This window comes from Scomber scombrus, chromosome 5 (genome assembly GCF_963691925.1).
Source record: "Scomber scombrus chromosome 5, fScoSco1.1, whole genome shotgun sequence".
Taxonomy (NCBI): Eukaryota; Metazoa; Chordata; class Actinopteri; order Scombriformes; family Scombridae; genus Scomber; species Scomber scombrus.
Genome location: NC_084974.1, coordinates 881,922 through 909,531, shown reverse-complemented (window position 1 = coordinate 909,531; position 27,610 = coordinate 881,922). Strand labels below are relative to the sequence as shown.

The window sequence follows — 27,610 nt, the reverse complement described above, 5'->3', positions numbered from 1 at the left end:
TTTTTGTATTTCTTTTGTCAGACAGCAGAAGTATAAATTATATATAAAATATATGATTTGTTGCCAGCAGTCATTCCTATACTGCTGTGATGCTGATGTCGTCTGGCAAAACCAATATAAAAATAAAATATAATGACAACATTTTAAATAATATTTTAAATTCCAAAACCTGGCAACCCAGAGAAAATAGACTGGGCTCTATTCTTGTGAACCGTTGTTGTTATTTGAGACATAGTAGGTCACAGAAATGAATACAGCTGCAACAGTATTCTTTCTAGAGCAGATTATCCTTCAACAATTCTTTTTTTTTCTTTTGACATTTTCATGATGGTTTGCTAATTTTGCTTAGTGTACGCCCCCCACTGAACCAGAGGTGGGGGATGAGCCTGGTTTGGACTACCTACACGACAGCTCCAGGAGGTGACCAGGCAGGCCTTCCTACCAACCCCTGGGCTCAAGGACCAAGGACTAGCCCCAAATCCCAACTCCATCTCCAGAAGCCACTGAGGAACTTTCAAAGCCAGCTCAGCATCAGCGCCCGTTGCCCCAACACCACAGGGACTTTGTCATGAACATGTGAGTTGCTGGGAATAGCTAGCTATCTAGGTGGGGGTAGGGGTTAGGGTAGGTCGGTGGAGATTCCCAGCATGCTCAGAGGAAATGTGTTTATGGATGTAAGTTTAAATTAAATTCATACTGTCTCTACAATGTTTCTTGTTGTTTACAGTTGCTGTTGTGAAATAATGCATTTTGCACCATGAGGGAAGTGATGTGCACAGTTACTACTTAGTGAGTATTAATGTTGATGGTATCTCCAGTGCCACCATAAAATCATGCTGAGTCTTGTGAGATTATCTCCCTGATGGTCTTGCTTGGTGAATCCTCAGTCTACTACAATATGAAGGTGTTGCTATTGTTTGCTGCTGATGCTGGTAAAAATGACCCATTGTTCACATTGTTCATTCTCAGATCCATCAATCCGATGACCATCCAGTGATTTAGAGAGGTTTATATAGAGGCACCTTCACCAAATAAATTGACAAATAATTTTATGGAAAATAAGTGCACTGAGCTGGTCTAAGCAAGTGACGGAGGACATTGCATCAGTTCAGCCACAACAAGAGGTACTGACAGACTAACACTTTCTGCCAGAGTAAATTTGCAGCATGTGGAAAAGTACAAGAACCAAGCTCTTTACCAAAATAAAACTCAAATGCCAAGAGAGACCAAAGCAAAATCCAAATACCCTGGAGAAGAAGTGACATAGAAACAGCAGAATCTGTCAGAGCATGTTACAGCCGGAGGGAAAATCACAGAGCTCCTTCAAAATCTATCTTCTTTGTGTACAATCTTCTACAGTCATTAAATATGTATTTTATAAGGCTACTTCTTAACTAAGTCCATTTGTTTGCAATATTTCTTTTTTCATGAAGTAAAGAAGCCTACAATAAATAGATTATGTTTAAAAGTGTGGAATGTGTCATGAACAGACTTACATTCTACCTACTGTAGTTCAACCTGCTTTTGTGATAAACAGGACTACAAACAGGACTAAAATACTGTCATACCAAAATAACCAATTTGAATTTGAGAGAACAGTTCACTGGTTCAGAGTGTAACAGCTCTCTCTCTCTCTCTCTCTCTCTCTCTCTCTCTCTCTCTCTCTCTCTCTCTCTCTCTCTCTCTCTCTCTCTCTCCTTCACTCGTGGCTTCTGTCTTTTCTCCTGTCTTTGTATGGAAGTGCTGATGTTTCAGCAGGCGGAGTCTGAGTGTGAGAGCTGGAGAGAGCTGGAGAGAGAGAGAGAGAGAGAGAGAGAGAGAGAGAGAGAGAGAGAGAGAGAGAGAGAGAGAGAGAGAGAGAGCGAGCGCGAGAGACGGCGGACTGGGTTCGTAAGGACATTCGGAGCGGGAGTTGTTTTGGGGTTTTGGGGAGATGCAGTCCCCACCGAGGAGATGGATCAGAGACCACCAGCCCCTCAGATCTATAACCTCGTAAGTCAACTCGTGTTCTTTTTTTGGACGCTGCTGTTGCTGTTGTCTCATCAGTGGGTAGGACATGAACACTTCTTTTCTAAGTCAAACTATCGTGACGGGTGTGTGTGTGTGTGTGTGTGTGTGTGTGTGCGTGTGTGTGTGTGTGTGTGTGTGTGTGTGTGTGTGTGTGTGTGTGTGTGTGTGTGTGTGTGTGTGTGATGAAACACTGACGGTCAGCATCTCTCTGCTCCAGCCACAGTAAACAGTGCAGATCTAAACTAATGTCAATCCTGACTATAACACTGCTGCAGAGAGCTAGACTTACTTAATAAGAAGGGTAACACTTTATTTTATGTTACCCTATTTAACATCTATAAGCAGTACACACACCTTTAATACATGGTGTAGAACACACTATAATATAATTATAAGCAGATAAAAGGACATTTGAAGTATTGTACAGTATTTATTGTACAGTTATAAGATCTCCAGTTAAGAAATATGTTATATTAGCATAATAAAACTGTGTTTATTGTCATTCATTACATGTTTACCACAGCGAAGGCTTATGGGTGACCACAGAAGGAGCTTAGTCTTTAACAAATATATTATATATATATATATATATATATATATATATGATCTGCTTACATCTACATTATAGTGTGTTATAAACTGTTTATTAACTGTTTTATAGACTGCTAATGAATGCTAAATAAAGTTGAGTATAAAAAATGAGTTAACTGTGCACTATTACACATTTTCTCTTCTCACTACTGTGTTCAAATATAGAAATAAATTAGGATTATCATTTTTGGTGTAGGCTCATTTACTCGGTGTGTGTGCCTGTGTGTGTGTGTAGGTTCTCCACACAAATTGTGAGTTGTGAACACTAATATCAGTCATGCTGAAACAGCTGATTATTCAGTTATTCAAATGACAGAAAGGAATCATGAAAAACTTTAGTTTTTGTGTTTTCACTCCACTTATCATTCAAGTCATTCATCAAGTAACAGTGGTTGCTCTATGTAGCTTCTCCGATATCAGAATTTGAGCACTTTGTTTTGGAATGATAAAACAGTTCATTTGACGCCACCCTGGTCCCTGAGAAGTTGTAATATTTTTTCAGACATTTTACAGGTAAGAGGATTTATTGATGAATCATAAAAGCCATCAGCAGATTAATTGATGATTAAAATAACTGTTAGCTGCAGCTCTAATAACCAGTGATCCTCATCAAGCCATTCAGAGCTCTTGTGGAAACATTTGCATTTCTTTCTATTCCCCCAATCCTATATTCAGGCTTGTAGTCATGCTGGTGGTCAGTCTGTCTGTTGGTGCTCCACTTTGGTTTTAAAAATGTGGACTGAAATATTTCAACAACTATGTGATGGATACCGTGAGTTCTGTTCACAGAGGATGAATTTCACAGACTTTGGTGAGCCCCTTACTTTCCCTCTACTTCACAATGGGGTCAATATTTGTGGTCCTCATTGAAATATTAAGACTGTTGTTCAGAGGTTGGTGATCCCCTCAGGCTGAACTGTAATATTTCTTTCTTTAGTGCCATCATCTGGTCAATAATTTGATGCAATGGAACCACAGTAAACTAATGGACACCATGGTAAAGATTATATGTCAGATTAGCTATTGTGAGCATGTTAGCATGCTGATGTTGGCATTAATAGCACCACTGTGACTGAGTACAGCCTCACTGAGCTGCTAGCATGTTTTTTTTTAGTTGCCCATTTGATGATACACTTCTATTTGAATCCATTTGAATCAGTCCAGCTGTCTACACAGTGTAACTGTAGCCTGAAGCATCTTTTTACCCTGCAAGTTTATTTTCCTTCATTACTGCGCTGCCAAAACATGGTGACCTACACTCAACACTGTGACTGAACATATCCTGTGTAGACAATGAGGACGGAAGCTGCTGCTCTCCATCCATATACAGTAGATGTTTGTGTGTCCTGTTGCATGTTCATGCACTTGACCAGACCTGGAATTCAAGTGAGAATTCAGTACCCCCCCCCCCCCAAAAGTAAACAGCTTCATTACAGTCATTTCCTATGAAAAATAATAATAATAATTGTGTGGAAGTGTGTCACAGCATAGGAGTGTATAAGGAGGATGTGTGTGTGTGTGTGTGTGTGTGTGCGTGTGTGTGTGTGTGTGTGTGTGTGTGTGTGCGTGTATTCTTCCTTTTCTGTAACATATTTTGAGATTTTTAGTTGGACAAGAAATGAAACATATTAAACATATAGATGAATCCACTCTAAAGCTGTCATGTGAAAACACAACAGCCAAATCAAAAGACCAAATCAGCGCTTGCTGGCCAATGTCACTCAGCTCCCTGCTGATATCCTATCGCAGGTTGCAGGCAGTGTGAAATGTTAGCCTATCAGCATCAGATTACAGTCTGCTGATTGGACCAGATAAGTGTAACAGTAGGCCACGCTGTGTTCGTGTGGGTTGGTCTCGTTACCTTGCGTCCAGCACAAGGTCAGTCAGGGCTACAAGCTCGACCCAAAAAGTTGTTGTGCAACATGTCACATGCAGAGCAGACGTTTCAGGTCTCCTCCATGTAACCTAACACTGGCTGCTAATATGACACACTGAACTCACTGATGTTGTCCCTACAGTAATAAAGGATGCAAGTCATCTTTTAGCACCTACAACGACTTGTTCATTACAGTAAATATTGACATATGTATGTGTTGTTAGGATGGTGTGTTTGGATTGTTGGTTGTTTGGTCTGTGGTTTTACCACTGTGGTCCAGACTAACTACTGGACTTATTGCCATGAACGTTTGAACTGACCTTCATGAACCTGAGAGGATGAATTGTAATAACTTTTGTGATCCCCTGGGTTTCTTTTCTTTTTTGTGCCTGTTTTACTATGAGGTTGACATTTGTGGTTCAGATTGAAATATTTCAAAAACTGGTTGGAGTACCATAAAATGAGGTACAGACATTCACATTCCTCACAGTATTAACTTTAATAACTGCTGATAGCCTGACTTTACTTCAAAACTATTGCCATTCCCATCAGTCTCAGCTGTACTTTGTGTTTAGTGCCAATTAGTAAATATTTGCATGCTGAAATGCTAAACTAAGATGATGAACATTGGAAACATTATACTTGTAAAACATCAGCATATTAACATGGTGAGGGTGTTAGCATACTGATACTTTAAAGTACCACCGCTAGCAGTGTCATACAGCTGCTTGCATGACTGTAAACCTGCAAGTCTTGTTTCCAATAACTTACACTTTGCTGTTATTTAGTTTTTTTCAATCTTTGGTAGCTACATTCAATCCACATACCATTTAAAGTCTTCCAGTGGCTCAAATATAAATAACATATATATTTTCTGGTAGGCATTTATTGTGAAACATTTGCAGGAAGTCCTGAGTTTCATTGATGGTAGCATAACATTTTTAAAAACAGCAAAATAAAAGCAGCTGGAATGAATGAGTTAATGAAAATAATATTTGCGTTAAAGAGAGATTGAGAGCAGCAGAGTGGTGAGTATTACATGACTGTTGTACTGATGGAATACTGCTGCACATGTACATCATATTGAATTAATCATGCAGGCCATTATATAACTGGTAATTCCACCACCCAACAATCATCAATCATTATTTACATCTATTGCAAAGAGAACAGGTTAGTCAATGTAGTGCTATCTAAATGTCATTATCTGACACTATCTGACCCTCAATATTATGACAAGAAAGCGATTAAACTAAACTTAAAAATATTGGAGTCTAGCTTAATTTTTTAATTTCCCCTGTTCCTAGTTCATGTCATTTCAACACTTTTGTGTGTGTCTTGTGACTTAATAGAATACTATGCATTATATATATCTTACAGTGGCAAACTGTAATGAGCAGTCTCTTTCTGTGCTGTTAGGGTCTGACTTTTACTGACAGTGGCTGTTATTTCAATAAATGGTGAAGGAGATCATATTTGTGTTTAAACAAGAGATGTTTCAGTAGAGTGATGAGTATGACATGACCCTGTTGTTGTAGTGACAGAATTAGTGTGGTGGAAATGCAATTTATGTGGAGGATTTAGTGTAAGTATGTCATGTTAACTAATGGAATACTGGTATTTCCTTTTATTTGCTCATGCTGTTATATTGGACTTGGCCATTGTTTGTAAGGTGATTTGGATTTCATTTGAATGCTTATCATGTTGTTTTATGATGTGTTAAGTTTTCCTTAAACAGATCCAAATCCATTTCACTCTGCTGTTTTCACATTCTCCTCACAGTTCATATCAGCAGCACCTTGTTTGATTTTGGTCATAAATATGATTTATTTGCTCATGGTGACCTGGCTGTGTAGGATATCTCTGGTGTCAGTCTACAGTAAGGTAGGTGGACATGTTGATCCATGCACTGCACAAACTTGTGACTGAGCTCCAGCCAGACCACCTGTTGGCAGAGAGATGCCTGAAATTCTTCAAAAAGAGAGTTACCCTACCTGAAGCTACTCTTAACTTACACAAAGAGGGCAATAGTTCATGTGTGTTGTGGGAGCTGAAGAGGGGGGGGGCCTGGAGGAGGAACAGAGCAGGCTCCAGATGTTTATGTAGCCTGGGGAAACGTGTGGCTTATTTTCCCTGTTCTAATGTGTGCAAGCTCCTTCTAGCCTCCTGCTATAACAGCAGAGCTCGGTGTCAGAATAGGGTCTAGTAGGGACTACTGGTTTATTCTAACTTAAGAGCAGTTAGTTTGCCGTTTCAGTTCATTTCCATAATGTATGCAAATCACCCTTGAACGTCTGACACATGCTTGAGATAGGTCTGGCAACTAAACCATGGTTCATATATTTATGACACTGTTTAAGCAACTCACAGCACATGTTTAGGTTAAGTAAACAACGTGTTTAAAATCATTCTTCCCTCAGTGTTAAACCATTGTTTTATTGTGTCCTGCCCAAAGATATTCAGGAAGTGCCAGGAATAACACAAACAGAAGGGGGAGGAATTAAGAAAGATGAAAGAAATAAAACCACTAAGCAGTAAAATACAATATGTCTTACCCAAAACCGGCTCATTTTTTAAAAAAAAAGAAAAAAAAGAAGGCGTTTGAACTTGTTATTTCTCTGTGTTGTAGACCTTTGCTCTTTTGCCATTATGAATGAATCAAGGTGCAGGAGATACTATGGACATGAATGACTTGTTCTACTTGTTTGTGTGTTTATAGACGTCTTTAACTGATCTCAGCTGGAAAAGTGTGTATGCATGTTTATGGTTGTGTGACTAGTCTTTTTAGTTAGCTCAAAATCAAACACTGCAAATATGCCTCAGTGGTCTGCACTGCATATTACCTACTCTACATATCTATATAAATAAATACAATCTTCACTGAAAATATTGAAAGGAGAAAAAAGTGAGAAACTACTGGAAGAGAAGAACACAGTGGTAACATAATAATAGAGACACAACGCTGCTGTAATAAGATGAGCTAGATAAAATATACCTTATTGTCTCAGTGGGAAATTTGCACATGCACATCTACATCAGAAAAAGTGTACACAAAATACATTATACAACAGTGATCAATAACAGGAATGACAGCTAAGGCATACATATATTTCATCCTGGTGATAATATGTTAATGAAGGGGGGGACAAAGGAATGTTTAAAACTATGGTGCCTGCTTAGGGGAACCCTGTCTGAGCAAATACAGTATCAGCATGTTCCTCCCCTCAGGCAGAGGGGATACTCACGGTGGAGGACTGTTGGTAATATAAAGAGGGTTTCATAGAATTTCTTTTTTAGTTTTTTAGTCAGTGTACTGTACAGGATTTGGGGTTTGGCTAACCAATTCTCTCATTTCTTTTCCATCTGGCCTGTGGCTGGAGCTGGATCTGGCTGCTGAGTTCTGTTTATAGAAAGCTCAGACTGCTTAGACATCAAACCTCAGAGCATGACAAAGTAAATGACCACTTCTCTGCTGTGTATAAAACAGATATAGATGTGAAATGACCCTACTTATTCACTTCTACATCCTGAAACTTGGACTTTTGTGTTGTTCATTTCACTAAGATGTTAAGAGAGTCAGCCAAAATCTTATGCAGGAAAGAAGATGAATATTGTCATTAATTAGAAACAGGCCTTTAGTTCTCCTGTTCCTCAGTTATTATTAACTCAGTGTTTCAATGTTTACCTATTTTCTTCATAAATTCAGAATAATGTACATTTCCACCAATCATGTCATACTCACCACTCTGCCAAAAACACTTCTTCTCTAACAGACATGCTGTATTTTTCAGTAATTATTTAAATGAGCTACCATTATTGAAAGACAACACTTCCTGCACACATGTTTCACATTACAATTCCTCCAGCGACTCAAAGCATGGAGGCCTTACCATGCTGTATAATCACATTGTACCCACTTCAGTTCAGGCCAGGGACTTTTGTTGCATGTCATCCCCTCTTTCTCTCTCTTTCTCTCTCTCTCTCTCTCTCTCTCTCTCTCTCTCTCTCTCTCTCTCTCTCTCTCTCTCTCTCTCTCTCTCTCTCTCTCTCTCTCTCTCTCTCTCTCTCTCTCTCTCTCTCTCTGTCTCTCTCTTTCTTTCTCTCTCTTTGATGAAAGCAAAAATAAAAGCCCATCGAAAAGTCCTTCAGCTGCTCCAAGGGCCTTTCATTGCAGTGTTTTCACTCATGGTAGCCTAACACTGATGGAAAATAATTAGTATCTAACAGTATTTCTGAAACTAAGAGAAGCAGAGTGGTAAGTATGACCGCTACTGGAATCAGTTATGCCACAAGTTCTAAACACTTCATAATATTTAGTGTTTCCTGTTACAGAGCTGAAAAGCATCTGAAACCAAATCTAAAGCATAATGGGGCACTAGAGTTGGACTAGAATTGGACAATATTGACCTTAAGCATTAGGTTGGAGCCGTGTGAGAGAAGAGGTAAAGAGTATAGTGTGTGTGTTTGCGTGTGTGTGTGTTTGTATGATTATTCAAGCATCACCCGCAGCTGTTGAGTGCTTCCAGGAGTTCATCTTGGCAGAGAAGGCTCAATATTGCTCCAACAACAAATCTACACACTGACACAGAGACAGACAGACGCTGCAAGACAGAGTTGCTGCCCGAGTTAAAAGAGAAAGATTTGCATCAGTGTTTTGGAGGGTTGCAGGGACAAATAAAAAACAGCCTTTTTCTTATTTTTTAGCCTCCCTGTTTTCCTGTGTGATAGCTGTTTGGACCTGCTGATGTCCTGCTGATGTGCTGTCATAAGCATGTTGTCTCATTTCCAGTTGCTGGCTGGGACTGATAGCATTTTTGCTGCTTTTGCCCCAGTTCATTTCTCTCTATTCTTCTTTACCCGCTGTACATTTAAACTTACACTAGTTCTGCTCAAGCACTCTTAGCTCTCCCCTTCTTTTAGCAACTTTATCACTAATTCTAGCTACTTAACTTAGCAGCTGAAAAACCAACTCCGATCATTGGCAGCTCTGTCGTTAGAAACATGAAGTTAGCAACACCATCAACCATAGTCAAATGTATTCCTGGGGCCAGTGTCACTGACACAAAATCACACTTAAAACTGCTGGCTAGGGCTGGGCAATATGACCAAAATCTCATATCCCAATATCAGTCATTTAATATCCTGATAATGATGCCTATCCTGGTACAGCACTTTTTAATCTCTCCTATGTGTGCACACTGCGATTTGTGAACCATGAGGCTCTTTTATACAGAGATCCTGCGTTATAGCATAAAGAATATCAGCCTTTGCTTTATTACACTGAACCAACCAAGCCAGCATCAAGCTGCTCCAGTATGTGCTTTTACACAGCACATCTGCATTCTGGATTCAGAGCCTTGATGTGTATTCAGACCACATCAGACAGAAAAGTGTTTATTTGTGCTGTTAAACGTAACCGCTGTGAAACAATAAGAAAATAACGTTTTATTGACCTGATTCACCGGCTTTCTCACTGCCAGCGCTCCCTCTCTTCATTCACTATCTAGCTCGCTCCACCACAGCTGCACGACAGCATTAGCACCCTATCCTGCCATGCTGTCCTCAATCCGGCTTTGTGTCTGTAGCTGCTTATTGATGGAGCAACTCTGTCCCCCTATTCAGTGTCCAACTTTTTATACAGAACAGCAAGGCGGAATAAAGACGCATCACACCCACTCCAAATGATGAAAAATGATGAAAAATACTGCTGTAAAGAGTGTGATTTGCGTCACAACAATAAATGATGGAGCGTAATATGAAATGGTAGACGTATTTCTCTCGTCACATGATATATATTTCTCACAGCCCTACTGCTGGCTAAGGATGAGCATAAATATGGTAAGATTGTTATTCATGTCAGTGGCAGTGGTCACTAGAGTTAATGCTGTATCAGTGTGCACATATCCAAAGACAAAGTTGGCTTCTTGTGTTCTCTGGACCCCTTCCTAATCTGACTCCACCTCTGGCTGTCAAGTTGGCACCCAGCAAATGACGTGGGCTTGACCTGGTCTCATTAGGAGAGATGGCCTACATCCCTCTTTGGATGCTTTCATATCTACAAATATGGCTGAGTTTATTAGTAGGCTAAACAAGTCAGAGTTGAGACCAGGAGGCATATTTGCAGTTATACATGCTTCATTAGGCTTCCATTAGAGCAGTTACTCACCCAAAACCACTGTCTGCCTGTCCCACGACCACTTCAATCAATGGAATCTAAAGTAAATAGAGGAGGAGTTGTACATAAAAATCTAATATTGAACACTACCACTGTACAACACAATAGGACATTAAATGTGGATTAATAAATGATCCAATATCAGATTATCATACTGATTTATTTTGTCTTACTGAAACCTGGCTGTGTCCTAAACACTCTAGAAGCACATTATCTAATGATATAACTACTCTGGATGGCATTACTCTGGCCTCCAGCACCACCAGCGTTATCTTTGATCAGTATTTATCCTTCAATTCTCACATAAAACACATATAAAAATAAAACAAAGACCGCCTTTTTTCAACCACGTAACATCTAACCCCAAAAAGATTCAGTAAAACTAGTCCACACATTAGTTACTTCTAAGCTGGATTATTGTAATTCATTATTATCAGGCTGTCCTAACAAGTCTCTAAAGACTCTCCAGCTGGTCCAGAATGCAGCTGCACATTAACTCACATCATATTTTTTTTCCAGTTTGAGCTTCTCTACATTGGCTTCCTGTAAAATCTAGAATAGAATTTAAAATCCTTCTCCTCACTTTTAAAGCTCTTACTGGTCAGGCTCCATCATATCTTAAAGAGCTCATAGTACCTTATGTACCTACCAGAACACTGCGCTCCCAGAACGCAGGCCTATTTGTGGTTCCTAGTATCTCTAAAAGTAGAATGGGAGGCAGAGCCTTCAGTTATCAGGCTCCTCTCCTGTGGAACCATCTCCCAGACCCGGTCCGGAGGGCAGACACCCTCTCTACTTTTAAGAGTAGGCTTAAAACTTTCCTTTTTGATAAAGCTTATAGTTCTGGCTGGTTCAGGCTTGCCTTGGACCTCTAGCTATGCTGATACAGGCCTAGATTGCCGGGAGACTTCCTATCATACACTGAATTCTTCTCTCCTCCTTCTCCATCTGTACACATTAATGTACCATTAATGCATCTTATTAACTTGGCGTCCTCCCCGTAGCTTTGTGCTTTCTTGTCTAGCAGGTGTCGACCACCTGCTGCCTGTGGCTGCAGACTGTCTTCTGTCCCTTCGTGTAGCTTGATGCCCATTGCTATCACTGTTGTTATTAGTCATATGTCCCACTGCTACCACTATTATTATCATATTACTATTATTATAATTGTTGTTATTGTTGCTGTGATCCTCTGTAGCTTTCCCCCTCTCTCCTCTCTCCCTCTCCCTCTTTCTGCTTGAGGTTTCTTGCTGTTAAAGGGGAGATTTCCTTGCTGCTGTTATTAAGTGATGCTCATGGGGAAATGTTGGGTCTCTGTAAATTAAAGAGTATGGTCTAGACCTGCTCTATGTGAAAAATGACTTTGGTTGTGAAATGGTGCTTTATATGTTTTTCCCTGTGATTTACTGGTTTACATACAGATTTGATCATCTGTATCTGCACATGCTAAACAGCAATAATGTAATAGTGAAACATGAGTCAAGCTTCTCAAAATGATACATTTCTGACCACCATTTATTTTCTTTTACAAGCTCACAAGCCAGCCAAACTATTTATTGTGCACATTTCATTCTGAGGAGGACTTAAACCCAAACATAATTCAAAATGAATCAATTGCACATGAGAAAAGGAATGTTTTCAGACTGCTTTTTAACAATGTTAATGTTGGAGTGCATCAAATGTAATCTGACAAAGAGCTAAGCCCTTAAAAACCAGAAACTACTTCACCAGATTTCCATTTCACCAACCAGAACAACCAGAAGATCAGCATCAGATGCACTGAGAGGCTTGATAGTTGATATCAAATAAGCGGGTCAGAAAGGTTCTGTGGAGCATGGCTGTAAAATAAAAGTAAAACTTTGTAATAAATCATGAAACTAACCACAACCCAATCTCACATTGAGGTGAAATATAATCAGATTTGTCCTTCTTGTGTTATGGTTCTGTTCCAGTCGGGCTTCATGTTCCTTAGCTTTCGTTATCGGCCAGTCCACCATTGACCTTCGGCTTTTTCTTCTTGTGATGTTAAGTCTGGACTGAGAGGGAGAAGGACAGACACTTTGAATATTAAGATGAATAGACTGTTTAATCCTGCTTTGCTCTGGATGTTTTGTTTTTTTTAATAATGAAGAAAAAAGAAAAGAAAATCCAGGTAAGAAGCCACAGTCTTTGATAGGCAGAATAAACCAGGAGTCTGAATGAGGACATACTTCTCGCTGCAGTGTTTTAGCACTAGTTACAAGATTTTCAGTTTTTTCTGTGTCGAGTTGCAAGAACTTAACAAGGTTTATGTCTCCTGGGGATAAGCATAAGTATGACTGTGTCATCAGAATAATTATACACTGTATTTTGGGGTTTTGTGGTCTAGAGGTAACATAATGCATCTCTGCAGCTGCAACTGTGATGTCAAATTTCCTAGATATAAACTTACTAACAATTCATCATTAACTGTTCTGTTTTGGTTGTGATAAGATTTTAATGTTTGATTTAGGAAAGAACACTTGATGTAGTTCATTTCAATGTATTTTGTGTAAATAAGAGCATTAGGAGTGCAACACTGCCACCTGCTGACTGTTTTTGGTGCAGCAGGTAGTGTTTTGTTAATTTTGTATTAAAAACTTAATCTAGGAAGTGTTAACACAATCGCAGAGAAAATAAGTTTTGGCAGCTCATGTTGTAATTAGCCGCTCCTGCATACATCTTGTTTGAGGTTGCGTCGTCATATGTATTATTATAGTCAGAGAATATTATCAGATATTTGGCCAATCTGGGAATAAATTCCTTACCAAGACATTTCTTCACCAATGTGTTTGTAAAGGTGTCTAGTAATACATATTAAAGATTTAAACTCAACTCCTGTGGCAAAATCCGTGACAGCTGATGAAAGTTGAAAAATTGAAAAAACTGATTAAAAAAAAAAAATGTTTACCTCTGCCTTTAGTAGATTGTGAGGGGTCAAACTAGGTTTCAGGATCTTGAATTGATTGCAATTGCATTGTTTTGCACTAAAACCACTCCCTTAGTGGAAAAAGGGATGTGGGTTTTTTGAGGGTTTTTTTTGTAAACATAAATATTGCCGGGTGCATGTAAATTAAAAAGTAGCTTTATGGTTTTATTTGTTAATTTATTTGCCATGGTAACTACTTATTGTTTACTGGTAACTGGTGTACAGTAGTTGGTTGGCATTCACAGTCAGTGAATGAGTTTGGAGTAGCAGGTGCCAGTCAAGCTACTGTGTGGCTCATGGACATTATAGATTCCACACATATCAAATAACAATGTTCACCACTCAACAAGATACTACAAGACTATTTTACATCCAAAATGTAAGTATTATCTACTTTTTATTTTATAGCTGGAAATATTTCATGTTACTTCACTGATAAATAATTTACAGTGCCTATAAAAATTATTCGTCCCCTTGGATGTTTTCCCCTTTTATTGCTTTTATATATTGAATCATGTTCAATATAGTTTAAACAAAAATTACAAAAATTAGCTCTTTAATGTCAAAGTGAACACAGATTTCTACAAAGTAATGTCAATTAATTAAAAATATATAATGTATAATAAGTGATTGCATAAATATTCACTCCGTTCAAGTCAGAATCTAGTAGAGTGCTTCTCAACCTTTTTCTTGAGGAAACTTTGGTGACCCCCCCGGCAAAGTACAATTACCAAAAAATAAAAGGAACCTCATAACTTACTTTATATTTTTTATATTTCACTATATTCACTGCTAAAATAAAAATACAGTAGCAGCATAGAACAATGATTTGTTCAATATAATAGTGAACCTAACCTCTTAATATTGACATGATTATTTTCTCAGCTTATATGTTAATGAACTGCTTAGAGACATTAAATATGTGGCATGTTTGTGTTTGATGTTATTCCAGAGAGGCTGGATGCACAAATCAAAACATATATTGGATTTACTGCATATTTTTAAATCCCATTTTAAATGTAGTTTCTAAATACATTTTAGTTGAGCTGATTATATATTATTTTATATTTGTGACAGCATTAAACATCAAAGTAACAGCATTATAGGAGGGTAGCCATTTACTGAACTTAGGAGTGGCTGTTTTCTCAGTTACTGGCTTTTTATTGTTGTTGCACAAATCACACTCTTTACTGGAATCTTTTTGTCATTATGAGTTTGCTTTGTGCGGATTCTCCCTGATGCTTCCTGTTTCTCCATCAGCTCCCTGTTTACGTTGCTAGCTAACCTCGGTGTATGCTGCAGGAGGGATGTTCACGTTACACACACCCTGAGTGTGTGTAACTGTCAATACTTTTCCTTGATATAGAGTTCACTGAATAATAATAATAATAATAATAATAATAATAATAATAATAATAATAATTGAATCAATGTTTTCATTTCTGATGTGTGATAATCAAAAGTAAGCTATCTAAGCTTATTTATATTGCACATGTTCAGTGGATGTTGTCAGAACGTGTGGATGTTGCTGCTTCTCCCAGTTGTGTGTATGTGTCTTGTTATACAATTGTATTTTCTGGAAGGGTTCTTGGATTTTTAAATGTAATTTCTGTTAGTGGCTGTACTATGAGTTTATTAAACAATGGTGAGTGGCAAGTATAGTAATAGCTGCTTAATTTAAGAAAAAATAGCTTAAAAATGTAATGGCCACCTACTGTTATAATTTCTGGCTATGTGACTGAAGACCCCTTTTGATCTCTAGCCTTTCAGTTCATACTGCAGTTTAGTGGTGCATATTACAACATTGTTACAAACCAACTGACTTGAGACTTTAAGGAGCAACTAGGTGTCTGGTGCCCTGGGACCTGTATGGCATTAAATATGATGACAACAGTCTGAGTTTATGTAACAAATACTCTTGGCAATATTGTATTTAATAATGACCACAAACTTGATTTAAAATTAAGAGATCACAGTATTTGTTATGCACAACATGCAAATATTGGCAGTGAACTGAGCATGTTCATTAAACGTATCTGGGGTTTGTATATCCAATAGCAATGTTCTGGAACATGTCCACAGAACATTACAAAGATTCTGATTATTGCCAAACCTATAAACCTGTATCTCCTAAACCTGGATTGGACACATTGTTTAAAGAGTTTGATTTGCTTCAGGTTGAACGTAAGTCAAAATAATCAGTTGAGTAATATGCTTATTTCCAGTAACTTTTCAACAGAATTGTAGCTTAGAGATATTTTTAATCAATACAATTAGACTACTTAATTATCCACAGTCTTTAATTAAAATTACTGTGAAAATCAACAACAAATACAGTTGGATGAAACAAAAGAAAGACGAAAAATCTAAACGGTCAATGAATGAGTTTGTTTATTTGAGGCAAAGCAGTGTATCTAACTGTGGTGATCAGGAGAAAAACTCACTGGCAAAGCTCTATGAGTAGGGACTATGGGTTTGTTTTGTCTGCTAAAATGGAAAAATCATCTCATCATAGTTTGATATACTGTTTCACCCAGAGGCAGCACAAGTCTCTGGAAGAGCTGCAACAGCAAAAGGTTACAGGGTGTTCTCTCAGGCTGTTATTACCTCCACTCTGAACCAAGTCTCTCCACACGGGGTTGCCATCCATCTTCAGCTGCTGCCAAAATCATTTAATAATATGTTGGGAGGATCTCAGTGATGGAAACAAAACCTCTCAACATGTTCATCCATTTGAAGATTCTACTCCAAAACAAAAACTGCATGGTGCTTAAAGGACCAGCATGTAGGATTTAGTGCCATCTAGTGGTGAGGTAACCCTCGCCCTTTCAAATATGTGGGAGGCCATGAAACCCATGAAAAATGTGAACGAGCAGGTGTTTTGTTTGTCCATTCTGGGCTACTGTAGAAACAGGGCAACATGGTGGAAGAGGAACAGCTCCCTACTTAGATGTAAAGGCCTTATTCTAAGTTAATGAAAGACAAGGAAGTTTCAGGTGATTATACACCAGTGAAAACATACTATCAACATCATATTCCATCTCTGCCAATAGATCCCCCTAAATCATACACACTGGTTGCATAATATAGTAAATATGCAGATCAAAAGGACAGTAGTTGCTATATACTCTATATATACTATATATGTATATATAAAAATGTATCTTATTGCGTGTGTGTGTGTGTGTGTGTGTGTGTGTGTGTGTGTGTGTGTGTGTGTGTGTGTGTGTGTGTGTGTGTGTGTGTGTTGTGCACCCACCTGCAGGTGTGTGAGAAGAGTGCTGTTCAGCAGGCGTCACTCTCTGTGGATTCTTCTCATCCTGCTCGTGGTCTGCATCGCCATTCAGACCTTTGTTGCCCGTCAGGCCAGGTAAAGTCAGACTCCCAGCACTCACCTGTCTTGAGTTCTACAATAATTACACACCTCTCATCAAAGTCAAGCTGACTAAATCATTGAAATGTTCTTCCATTTACAATCACTGTATATTTGTCACTTTCCATACAGTGTAAGATGGCACAGTTCTAAAATTCTTAATTTGGTTAAGATCACAAATGATACTATTTTTTTTTAAGAAGGGTGATATTGCTGATATGATTCTTGATGTCATATAATGCTTCCTGCGACTATAGTAGACTAATTCAAGATGAATATCATGTCTTATCATACCTCAGTTGTAGACTGAGATGTGTTGTTAGACAGTTTCAAACTGTTCATATATCCTGAAACCAAAAAAAAAAAGACCACGTATATATTATACTTACGGTATGATATCTGGATAAACGTTTCAGGTATTTTCCTTATCCTTAAAAGGGCAGCCTTCAGTCCATATGTGGGGCAAAATATGTATTAGAATAAGTGTAAACTAACTGGAGTGTAAAATCTGGAGAAAAAAACCCCTATGTAGTTTGTTGGATAAGAAGACTAATCAGACCTCCACCCTGAATAAAGGTACAGAGTGGTAACAAATAGATATCAAATACAGATTATCGCCATAAGCTAACAACTAGACATCCAAGAACAATTCTCTCATTCCTCAAACAACACACCCAAAGGGCTGCACACTTATAAATACTATAAACAATTTTCTTTATTATTTCCTATTTCATTATCATTAAAGGCCCTATTATTCTTTCATTTTTTGAATATTTTATGTTTTATCAGGTATCCTCAAGATGTTCAGATTTAAATACATGTCTTAATTTACCCTAAGAAACTGTTGTTGTGGTTTCAGCAAAACAGAGGTTGCTGCTTGGACAAGAACTTGCGGTTATGAGAGTGATTCATTGATTAAACTGAATAAGAGTTAGTGTCTCCTCATGGGACTAACACATTCTAACCAAAAAGGGAGGTGGTGCCCTGACCAAGTTTTATATAAATACATTCTGAAATTGCTACACATTGCAATGAGCAAAACCTCATTTGAAAATGCAACACTAATACTCCTGTACAGACCAGGGCATTAGTGTACCCCTGTATAGACAGGGGTATTGGTGTATGTATTCTTATTATTCCTCTCTTATCTTTTTTCTTTTCTTCTTTCTTTCTTAACTTTTATATTCTAACTTTTTTTAAAGCTTCCTGTACATGGACAGATTTATATGTAGCTTCTAGTGTTTAGCCAGATGTTCCAGACTTTATATCAGAATGTATCACTTCTCCTCTCTTTGTCATTCTGTGCTAACACAGAATATCAATAAGAAAAATTAGCAGACCTGTCTGTAGAACAACACCACATCTTGGTCGATCCCTCTGTCTTTTTTTTTTTTATATAAATGACCCTCTAGTATCACAATTTCCTCTACATGTAAATAACAGCTATCACAATTTGTGGCACATATACAGTAAATAATATGGTACCGGCATGTTTGGTAACAGTTATCTAAATGAAGCATGCAATAAAGTGTGATAGAAATGAGATCGTATAAAAGTCAGTACAGAAGTCATAATTACAAGTTAAGGTCTTCATTTTTTCTTCTTCTATGAAGGTAGGTGCAGCGGGTTATCCACTTATTGCAGATTAGTCCCCCTAAACTTCTCCTGTCCACATACTGAAGTGCCCTTGGGAAAGACACTAAACTCAAAATTGTTCCTGATGGTGAGGCCAGTGCCTAGTATAGTATCTCCTGTCATCAGTGTGTGAGTGTGTGTTAATGGTTGAATGACAGGTGTTTAACACTTATAAAAAGCAATGTATGCACCCAGTCTATTTATCACTGAATGCAATGTGCCTCCTTAATTATTCATAGTTATAGGTTTAGTTTCCTGGGATGATACAATCCTCAGAGGTAAGGCATTTAGAATAACTCAACTCTAGACAAGACCATTGATTTAAAATATCACCTTTTGGTTGTTTTCTATGTAAACCACACTCTCATTCACATGACAAGATGACAAGTTAGTCATCTGGTATTTTGAAATCTAAAAATCAGGTCATGACCCAAAAGAGTTGGCAGCGTCAGCTGTAAAATATTACAATGCTGTAAACGATATTGCATCATACTAACTGCCTTAATAACTTCTTCCAGGAATGACAAGCTGACGGGACTCCCACATCTGAGATTCCCTGTTAGTAAACAGCACCTGTTTCCTACTCTGCAAAATGCCTGGGACGACTTTCAGTCTGCACTGGCAGTGAAACAAGAAGTGACTCTACAGACAGAAAGAACTACAGATATTCATAATCTGAATGAGGAATATGGAAAGTCATCAAATGATATCCTGTCAAGATATGTTAACCTGGTCACAGCCTCTCACATGGAGGCAGGAAAAGTTTCAGCTGGAAAGCTGCTTCAGCCCAACCATGGAAACAAACTGAGCTCTGGACTGCCAGGTTCTTTGGTCCCCCACAGCACAAGAAAAGGCAAAGATAAAAAGCTCCTCAACACCCCATCTCCACTCAGTTTATTCAAGGCTCCCATCAGAAGTAAAGCAACCTGCCAGTCAAAGTCTCACATTGTATTCCTCAAGACACACAAAACAGCAAGTAGCACCATCTTAAACATTCTATATCGCTATGGTGAAAGCAGGAACTTGACCTTTGCCCTCCCCCTGAACAAACACAGCCAGTTGTTTTACCCATTCTCCTTCGCTTCACATTTCGTGGAGGGCGTCAGCAGCAGAAGTGTGAGGGAGTTCCACATTATGTGCAACCACATGAGGTTTAGAAAGTCTGAGGTGAGCTTCATTACAAAAAAATATATGTTGTATACTTTAACTGTTGTCATGCATGTTTTGCACTGTATGCATATCCATGTGGGCTCCAAATGAGTTAATGTAGGCTAAATGGGTAATAAGTGGAAATGGGCCAATTGTTTAACCTCAGGAATTAAATGTGAAAGGGCTAAATATGGGTTAAGGTCTTGGTTGTAGGGTCTGCCATTTTCCAAGGTTTACAAACCAGATACGTCACTGAAAAGGTGACAATGGACTAATATTATTTTTAAGTCCTGTTACATCAAATTCAAAATTCAAAATTACTTTATTTATCCCCGAGGGGAAATTCAATTAGTCTGTTAGCTCTTCTGTAAATTATTGAAGAATTAGACAGCCTGATGACTGTAGGAGCGAAGGTCCTTTTAAATCTCTCCGTCCTGCAACGGAGAGAGAGGAGCCGTCCACTGCTGTTTTTTGGTCCATAAAGGTGTTGTGTAGCAGATGATCCGGGTATTTCAAGATGGCCTCGAACATCTTGACAGTGCATCTCTCCACCACCTCCTCCAGTGTGTCCAACCTGGCTCCAATCACAGAGCAAACTCTTTTGACTAGTTTGTCCAACCGCCTTGCATCTCTGTGTCTGATGCTGCCTCCCCAGCAGACTGCAGCATAAAACAACACACCTGCCACCACAGACTGATAAAACATCTGCAGCATCTTACTACAGATGTCAAAAGATCTGAGCTTCCTTAAGAAGAAGAGGCGGCTCTGCCCCTTTTTGTAGAGAGCGTCTGTGTTTAGGGACCAGTCCAACTTATTATCCAGGTATATACCTAGATACTTATAACTTGGCACCACCTCGATGTCCACCCCACAAGTATTCACTGGCTGAAGAGGGGGCTTGAACCTGCAGAAATCTATGATCATTTCCTTAGTCTTTGAGGTGGTCAGTAGGAGATAGTTCTTGTGACTCTGGATGTGGCAGGACTCAGAGTTGTATTTGAAGTCCGCTGTGTAGTGTGAACAGGAATGGAGCCAGAAGAGTCCATTGTGGAGCCCCTGTGCTGCTCATTAATGTCCCAGAAACACAGTTCCCCAACCTGGCGTACTGTGGCCTTCCTGTCAGGTAATCTGTGATCCAGGAGATAAAGGAAGGATCCACTCCCATCTCTGTGAGCTTGTTTTTGAGTATGTTGGGTTGGATGGTTTTGAATGCGCTTGAAAAATCAAAGAACATGATTCTCACATAAGCGCCAGTTTCCTCCAGATGAACAAGGGCACGGTGAAGCATGTAGAGGACAGCATGGTTCACTCCAATGTGTTGTTTGTATGCGAATTGCAGGGGGTCGAGTTTGTCTTTGACCTCAACTCTCAGTAGGCGTAGAATCAGCCGCTCCAAGGTCTTCATGATGTGAGAAGTGAGGGCTACTGGTGCAGTTCAGTTGTGGGACAGACAACAATGGAAAAAGTGGCACTAATATACACTCACCAAACACTCTAATAGGAACACCTGTGAAATTCAGAAGTGCTCCTAATATTTTGTCTACCCACTTTTCAATATAATGAACTCCAGTTGACCAATGCAAACCACTTCATCCTCAATTATAAACATAAAGTAGAATTATCACCTTTCTGAGACTGTCAAATGTCTCTGTGAGTGTATATTTTCTTTTACATTATACGATCGTCAGTATCATCAATAATATTGTAATATTGTTAATGAAAGAGCCCCAATTGCAGTAGGGAGTTCGACAGAATGGAGCAAAAAGACAATACATAAGACCAGCTCCCAACCCGCTGACCAGCTCTCCACTTCCAAGTGTGTCCCTCAGAATAGGTCAACTGCCCTGAAGGACAAACCGGCTGCTGCTGTACAGGCACAAACACTGTGCCAACAGTTTACATGGACTAAGGCATAACATAACAGCAAAACACACATTCAAGACATTCTGAATCAAAATGCCACCTACATATTGAAACAAACTTCCTTTCAGTGTTCATCTAAATATGTGTACCACATTATTAATTAATGTGTTTACTATGTTGCAAACCAGCTGTTGCATACTTTCCCCTGAGAGTACCTGAAACTTTTCTACCACATCCTGAGCAGTGGTGAAATGTATGTTCAGGAAATCACCCCAAACGCTAGAGAACACAAAGGAAACAAAAGCAGTGAACTAATTTTATAGGCTCTAATTTGTTATTTGGTCAGGAACCAAAGTATCTGACAACTTCAAATTTTGAGCACTAAATAGCACTATATGACATGTTTGCGGATCATCCAGGTTATTACTCTTTACCTTCTAGGGACACTGGATATCTATAGAAAATGTAATGGCTATCCATAGTATGGTTCAAATATTTCACTCTGAACCTCATATGCCAAACTCATGGTGGGGCACAAGGAAAGGTCAAGGGATCACGAAATGGGGAACCATGAATTTTGTGCCAATCTGTCTTGTAGATGTCTATTTGACTGAATAAATGAAATGTTTTACCTGCCAGAGGAAAAGTGATCTTATCTTGAATGTCTGTAAAAAAAAAAAAAAAAAAAAAAAAAAAAAAAAAAAAGGCAATCCATGTAATAGTTGTTAGGATATTTAAGTCTGGAACAATAATTTAATTCAATTTAATTTTTATTAAACTGTTTCACCATCTGCCTGAAGAAATATAAACATATCATTATAAATATGATTTAATTTGTGTGATTCTTGTGTTATGTCACAGGTAGCAAAGGTGATGCCAGCAGATACCTTCTACTTCTCTATCCTGAGGCATCCTGTGGCCATGATGGAGTCCATCTTCATTTACTACAAGAGCATTCAAGCCTTCCATAAGACTCACAGCCTGGATGACTTCCTAGACAATGGTTCTCAGAACTACAACTCATCAGTGACAAACAACCACTATGCTCACAACATTCTGTCTTTTGACTTTGGCTTTGACAACAACATTAGAGCTGGTGCTGAAGACCTGGAGGAGAGAGCCAGTATGGCTATTGCAGCCATTGAACGGGACTTCCAACTCATTCTTATTTCTGAGTACTTTGATGAATCTATGGTCTTGCTCAAGCACGCCCTCTGCTGGTCCCTGGATGACGTGGTTTCCTTTAAGCTCAACAGTCGCAGTGAACGAACTCGTCACCCACTTTCACCTAATACTGCAGAGAAAATCAAGGGATGGAATGCTTTAGACTGGAAGATATATCTGCACTTTAACACCACCTTTTGGCACAAAGTGGATAGTCTGGTTGGGCGGGAGCAGATGAAGAGGGAAGTATCTCAGTTAAGAGAACTACAGACTAAGCTGGCAAGCACCTGCCTGAAAGATGGAGGGGCAGTTGACCCTTCCCAGATAAAAGATGCAGCGTTAAAGCCATTCCAATATGGAGCAGCTGTTATCCAAGGATATAACCTAAATCCACACATAGACACACAAACCAAAACTAAATGTCAGAGATTAATAACTCCAGAACTGCAGTACACAGATCTTCTGTATACACAGCAGTTTCCTGAGCTAGCTGCTAAGCATAGACAAGCAAATAGGATGGCTGCTCTACAGCATCAACGCATTGACAGAACAGGTGCACTGGGAAAGGTTTGGGTGAGGGAATCTCATCACAGACAGTTCATAAGACACAAACTCCCAAATCTCAAGAACCAAAAGGCCTCCACAAGTGCCCTGTTAACACACACAGCAGCTGGAAACAGAACGAAAATGCCATGAGTAGCAACTGGAATGAATGCTTGTATTAATGACAGGACCATTCTGATATTATGTGTTCATAGAGGAAGCTGTTTTTCCATCTAATGCCTAGACATTGATAAGCTCTAGAGGTGGAAGGGTCTGAAAGTGTTGGATGGAACATACTACATACTATTTTTCCATTCTTAGGGCCTGATTTACTAAGATCCCAAATAGCGGGTACTAAATTGCGTGCACAGTGCAATAGATTGCGCATCTCGTGTGCGTGTGTTTTGCGGGTGATCTACTAAGAATAACTGCGTAAATGAAAACAGGTGCAACAGGGTGGAGACAGCAGTATTTAAATGAGGGGACCAAGACACGTTTAGGCCCCACAGCTTTAGGGACCCCAAAGGTACCCAGGTCCATTGTGTTACAATTAGTTTTTAATAACCCTGTGTCAAAATGTTTAAAGGTGCAGTGTGTATAATTAAGTGGTATCTAGCAGCACATACTTGAAATAGAATATAATATTTGTAAGTATGTTTTAATAGGTGTATATAATAACCTGATAATAAGAAGTGTTGTGTTTTTGTAAATCTACACAGGGAGTGAACAGATCCTCTTCCACAAAGCCTGTCATGTTGCACTGCCATGTTTCTACAGTAGCCTATAATGGACAAACCAAACGCTGGCCTTTCACGTTATCAAGTGTAGATTATCCTAAAAGCTTTGGGGGGCGGTAATTTGTTGCACTTTGCAACTGCACTGTTGGATGCCACTAAATCCTACACATTGCACTTTTAAGTATTTCTTTGGCATTGTTGCTGTTATTAGATAAAACAGAGAAAAGACAGAAAATGAGGTGAGATTGATTCGATGTCAGTAGGGGCCCACAGTCCTCGAGCATCTTTGCATTAAAGGAATGTTCAAGGCATCATGTATGCTAAGTACCGTGGCAGTCTGCCATCAGATAATGACAATCTTCTGTACAAGTAAAACATTTGGCCTGATGGTGACACCAAAGGAATAGTTGTGTTGTCCTTAAGAATCCCGTGCACAAGAATAGCTCAAAGGAACCATGCTCCAGGATTCACTCTTTTCTTGTGTCTTTGAAACAAGTCCTCCACCTTACATGACAAAACAGGTTGTTCATGTTGCTGCCTTCCAAAACAACCACTATGAGTGTTTTCTGTTTGTGTTTTCTTTCATATTCATTATCTACCACCGCTACAACCAAGATTTGGTTTTAGAATCTAAAACAGCTTGGTTAGAGTTAGGGAAAGATTGTGGTCATGGTTGAAAAGGACCAACGAAAGAAAGACTGATCAATCTGACAAATAGTTGTTGAGATGTCTTGACCTGGACAAAAGTGTTGATGGATGGACAACAGTACATCTTGAATCTTTACTCTTCACAATAATTGCCTAGGATCATTTTTGGAACCAAAATAGAGTGAGGCCTAAAAGGTAGAGAAAGCTTGATCTGTTTGTTACATGTTCTTGTGATCTTCATCTATCCATCAAATGTTAATTCTGATTTATTAACATGAGATTTATTTGTTTTTCTGATTAATTAGGATGAATACTCTCTATGCCTGTGTTCTGCATTCAACATTCTTGTTCTTCCCTCTCGTGAGGCTTAAATACTTCTTTTGGATCATGGTTATTAGGACAAGAATATAGTTAGTTTACAACAATGCTGCTGATGGTCTGTCATTATCGTTTTCTCATGTGAAATTAGTTTTGAGAATTGAGTTACCATAGAGTCACTTATCAGGAAAGCAATCTTACTTCAATACCTCAGAGAGGTAGAATACTAAATGAGAACTGTATTTATATTTTCTACTATGCTTTGATCAAAATAAAAGATGTACAAGAATGTTCATTAAATGATTTATTATGATCTTAAAATATCACTGTTTCTTTTCTTCACTGTTTATGGTCTTTAGTAAAATAAATCTGTATGCTGAATATTGACTGTAATAAACGGTGAGTGTAAGACTGAGAGCAGTAAACAAAGTTCTTCTGGGTTCACAGGTCTCAGTATCAGTTTTGCGTGTCCTGCTAGTAGATACAGTACACTAGATACAGATACACTAGCTATAATATGGTTAAAATACACTAGCTTGCATATTGACAAATGTGAGTGAAATGACAGTCTAATATCAATTATGCTGTGTTGTTAATAGTTAGTTTCACACTAAACACACCACTTTCTGCAGTTACAGCATCACCACTCTGCACTGTATTTGAACCATGTTGAAAGCACTGAAACATTGTCACAGTGAGTGATTCTTCATTCAGTGCAACATTCAGGTAATAAGGCAATAAAAGACACCTACATGGTGGTGGAAAGTAACAGACGTGCAATAGACTTACAAAAAAAGGAGAAAATAATGTAATCTGTCAAGAGTTAACCAGCTGAGATATGATACAGCCCTCATTATTTAATGATTCAAATATTGATAAATTATTTAGCAACTGCAGTGTTCTCTCATCTATTTCAAATAATGGAAAAAGTGTCAACATCACAAGAAGGAGACACATATAAGGCCCCATCATCATTCTTCTTTTTATTATCATTATTATTTTTATTGTTATTGTTGTTATAATTGTTATTATTATCCTCTTTTATCCATCATTTTTAATGTTTAAGGAACACCTTTTAACAACGACAATAAGGGTATACCACTTCAACATGACATAGCTGATCGTTGATGATCCCTTAATTAGAGTCTAGATAAGTGGATACTTATGTTATGTTATACTTTAATATTTAAGCTGCAATGACTTTCTTTGGGTAAATGTATCTAATTATTCTCTTTCTCCCTTGAGCAGTGTAGCTCCTTTTTCTGATTTCCACCACACATTTTTCATGACCACACTACCTACAGTTAACCTCAGGAATCTGTTAGGACTGTTTCTGGAAACACAGTGTTCTAACCTGTATGAAAATATGAGTTCTTTTCTTATTATGAAATGATCGCCCTGTTTATGGAGTTGAAATGCATTCTGGGATAGGTGTAAAACTCCATTTGCTTAAAGGGAAGACAGTAGAATTAGACAGTAATGTGTTTCAGGCACTAGATGGAACTCTTGTCCAAGTTTTGACAGTCATGGCAATACTGTTACATGGAACCAGACTACAGCTGCCCCCTGGTGTTTGACGTCTATCATACCATTGTTCTCTGACAATTCAATTCAATTTCATCTTTATAACACCAAATCACAGCAAAAGTTATGTCAAAGCACTTTTCACATAGAGCAGGTCTAGACTGGACTCTTTAATTTAATTTAAAGAGACCCAGCATTCCCATATGAGCAACACTTGATGACAGCAGCAAAGAAAAAGTCCCTTTTAACAGGAAGAATCTTCAAGCAGAACCAGGCTCTAGGTAGGCAACCATCTGCCTCGACCAATTGGGTTGAGAGAGAAGAGAGAGAGAATGATTGACAGGTTCTGACGGACGTGTCTTTGCTTCAGTACATGAAAACTGTCAGCGTTGTATGTGTCCATGCATGTGTTTGTGTGAGCATTCAAGCAGCTGCACGTTTGTGAGAGCTTTCAATGGTACAGTATGTGTTTATGCAAATGGCATTAGTGAATGTGTTTATCTGCCAATATTGATGTTTGTTTTGTGTGTGTGTGTGTGTGTGTGTGTGTGTGTGTGTGTGTGTGTGTGTGTGTGTGTGTGTGTGTGTGTGTGTGTGTGTGTGTGTGTGTGTGTGTGTGTGTGTGTGTGTGTGGTCAGGCATGCATGGCAGCAGCGGTTCTAATCAGGCCATGCAGTGCTTGCAGAGATTCTCAACTCAAAGTGAAAAGACCAACAGAAATGTTTGAGCTTTGTGTTTATCAAACACATTCACACACAAGCAGAAATAATCACCTCGATGTTGGTATAAGATAAGATGTTCCTTTATTAGTCCCATGGTGGAGAAATGTACATTATTGCAGCAGCAAAGTGGGTAGTAAAAATAGAGGAGTGTCTATAAAAAAGAATAAAGAACAATAAATAATTAGTCAGTACAAAAGCAGTAAAAACAATAGTAGTAAATATATAGTAAAATAATAGAAACATTATGTACAATGTTGCTGAGTGATTCTATACCTGAGTTTTATATTGTTGTATTATATTGCACAGATTTAAAGTGATATACATATAAATATACATAT

At 38.6% G+C, this 27,610-nt stretch overlaps 1 protein-coding gene across 1 annotated transcript; it reads left to right on the top strand.

The window, feature by feature from the left end:
• Positions 1-380: 380 nt before the first annotated feature.
• Positions 381-23,476, top strand: gal3st2 (galactose-3-O-sulfotransferase 2). Its single transcript, XM_062419249.1, has 4 exons — positions 381-565; positions 16,862-16,966; positions 19,123-19,771; positions 22,478-23,476. The coding sequence occupies exons 1-4, from the start codon at positions 381-383 to the stop codon at positions 23,474-23,476; spliced, it is 1,938 nt and encodes a 645-aa protein (XP_062275233.1).
• The last annotated feature ends 4,134 nt before the right edge of the window (positions 23,477-27,610 follow it).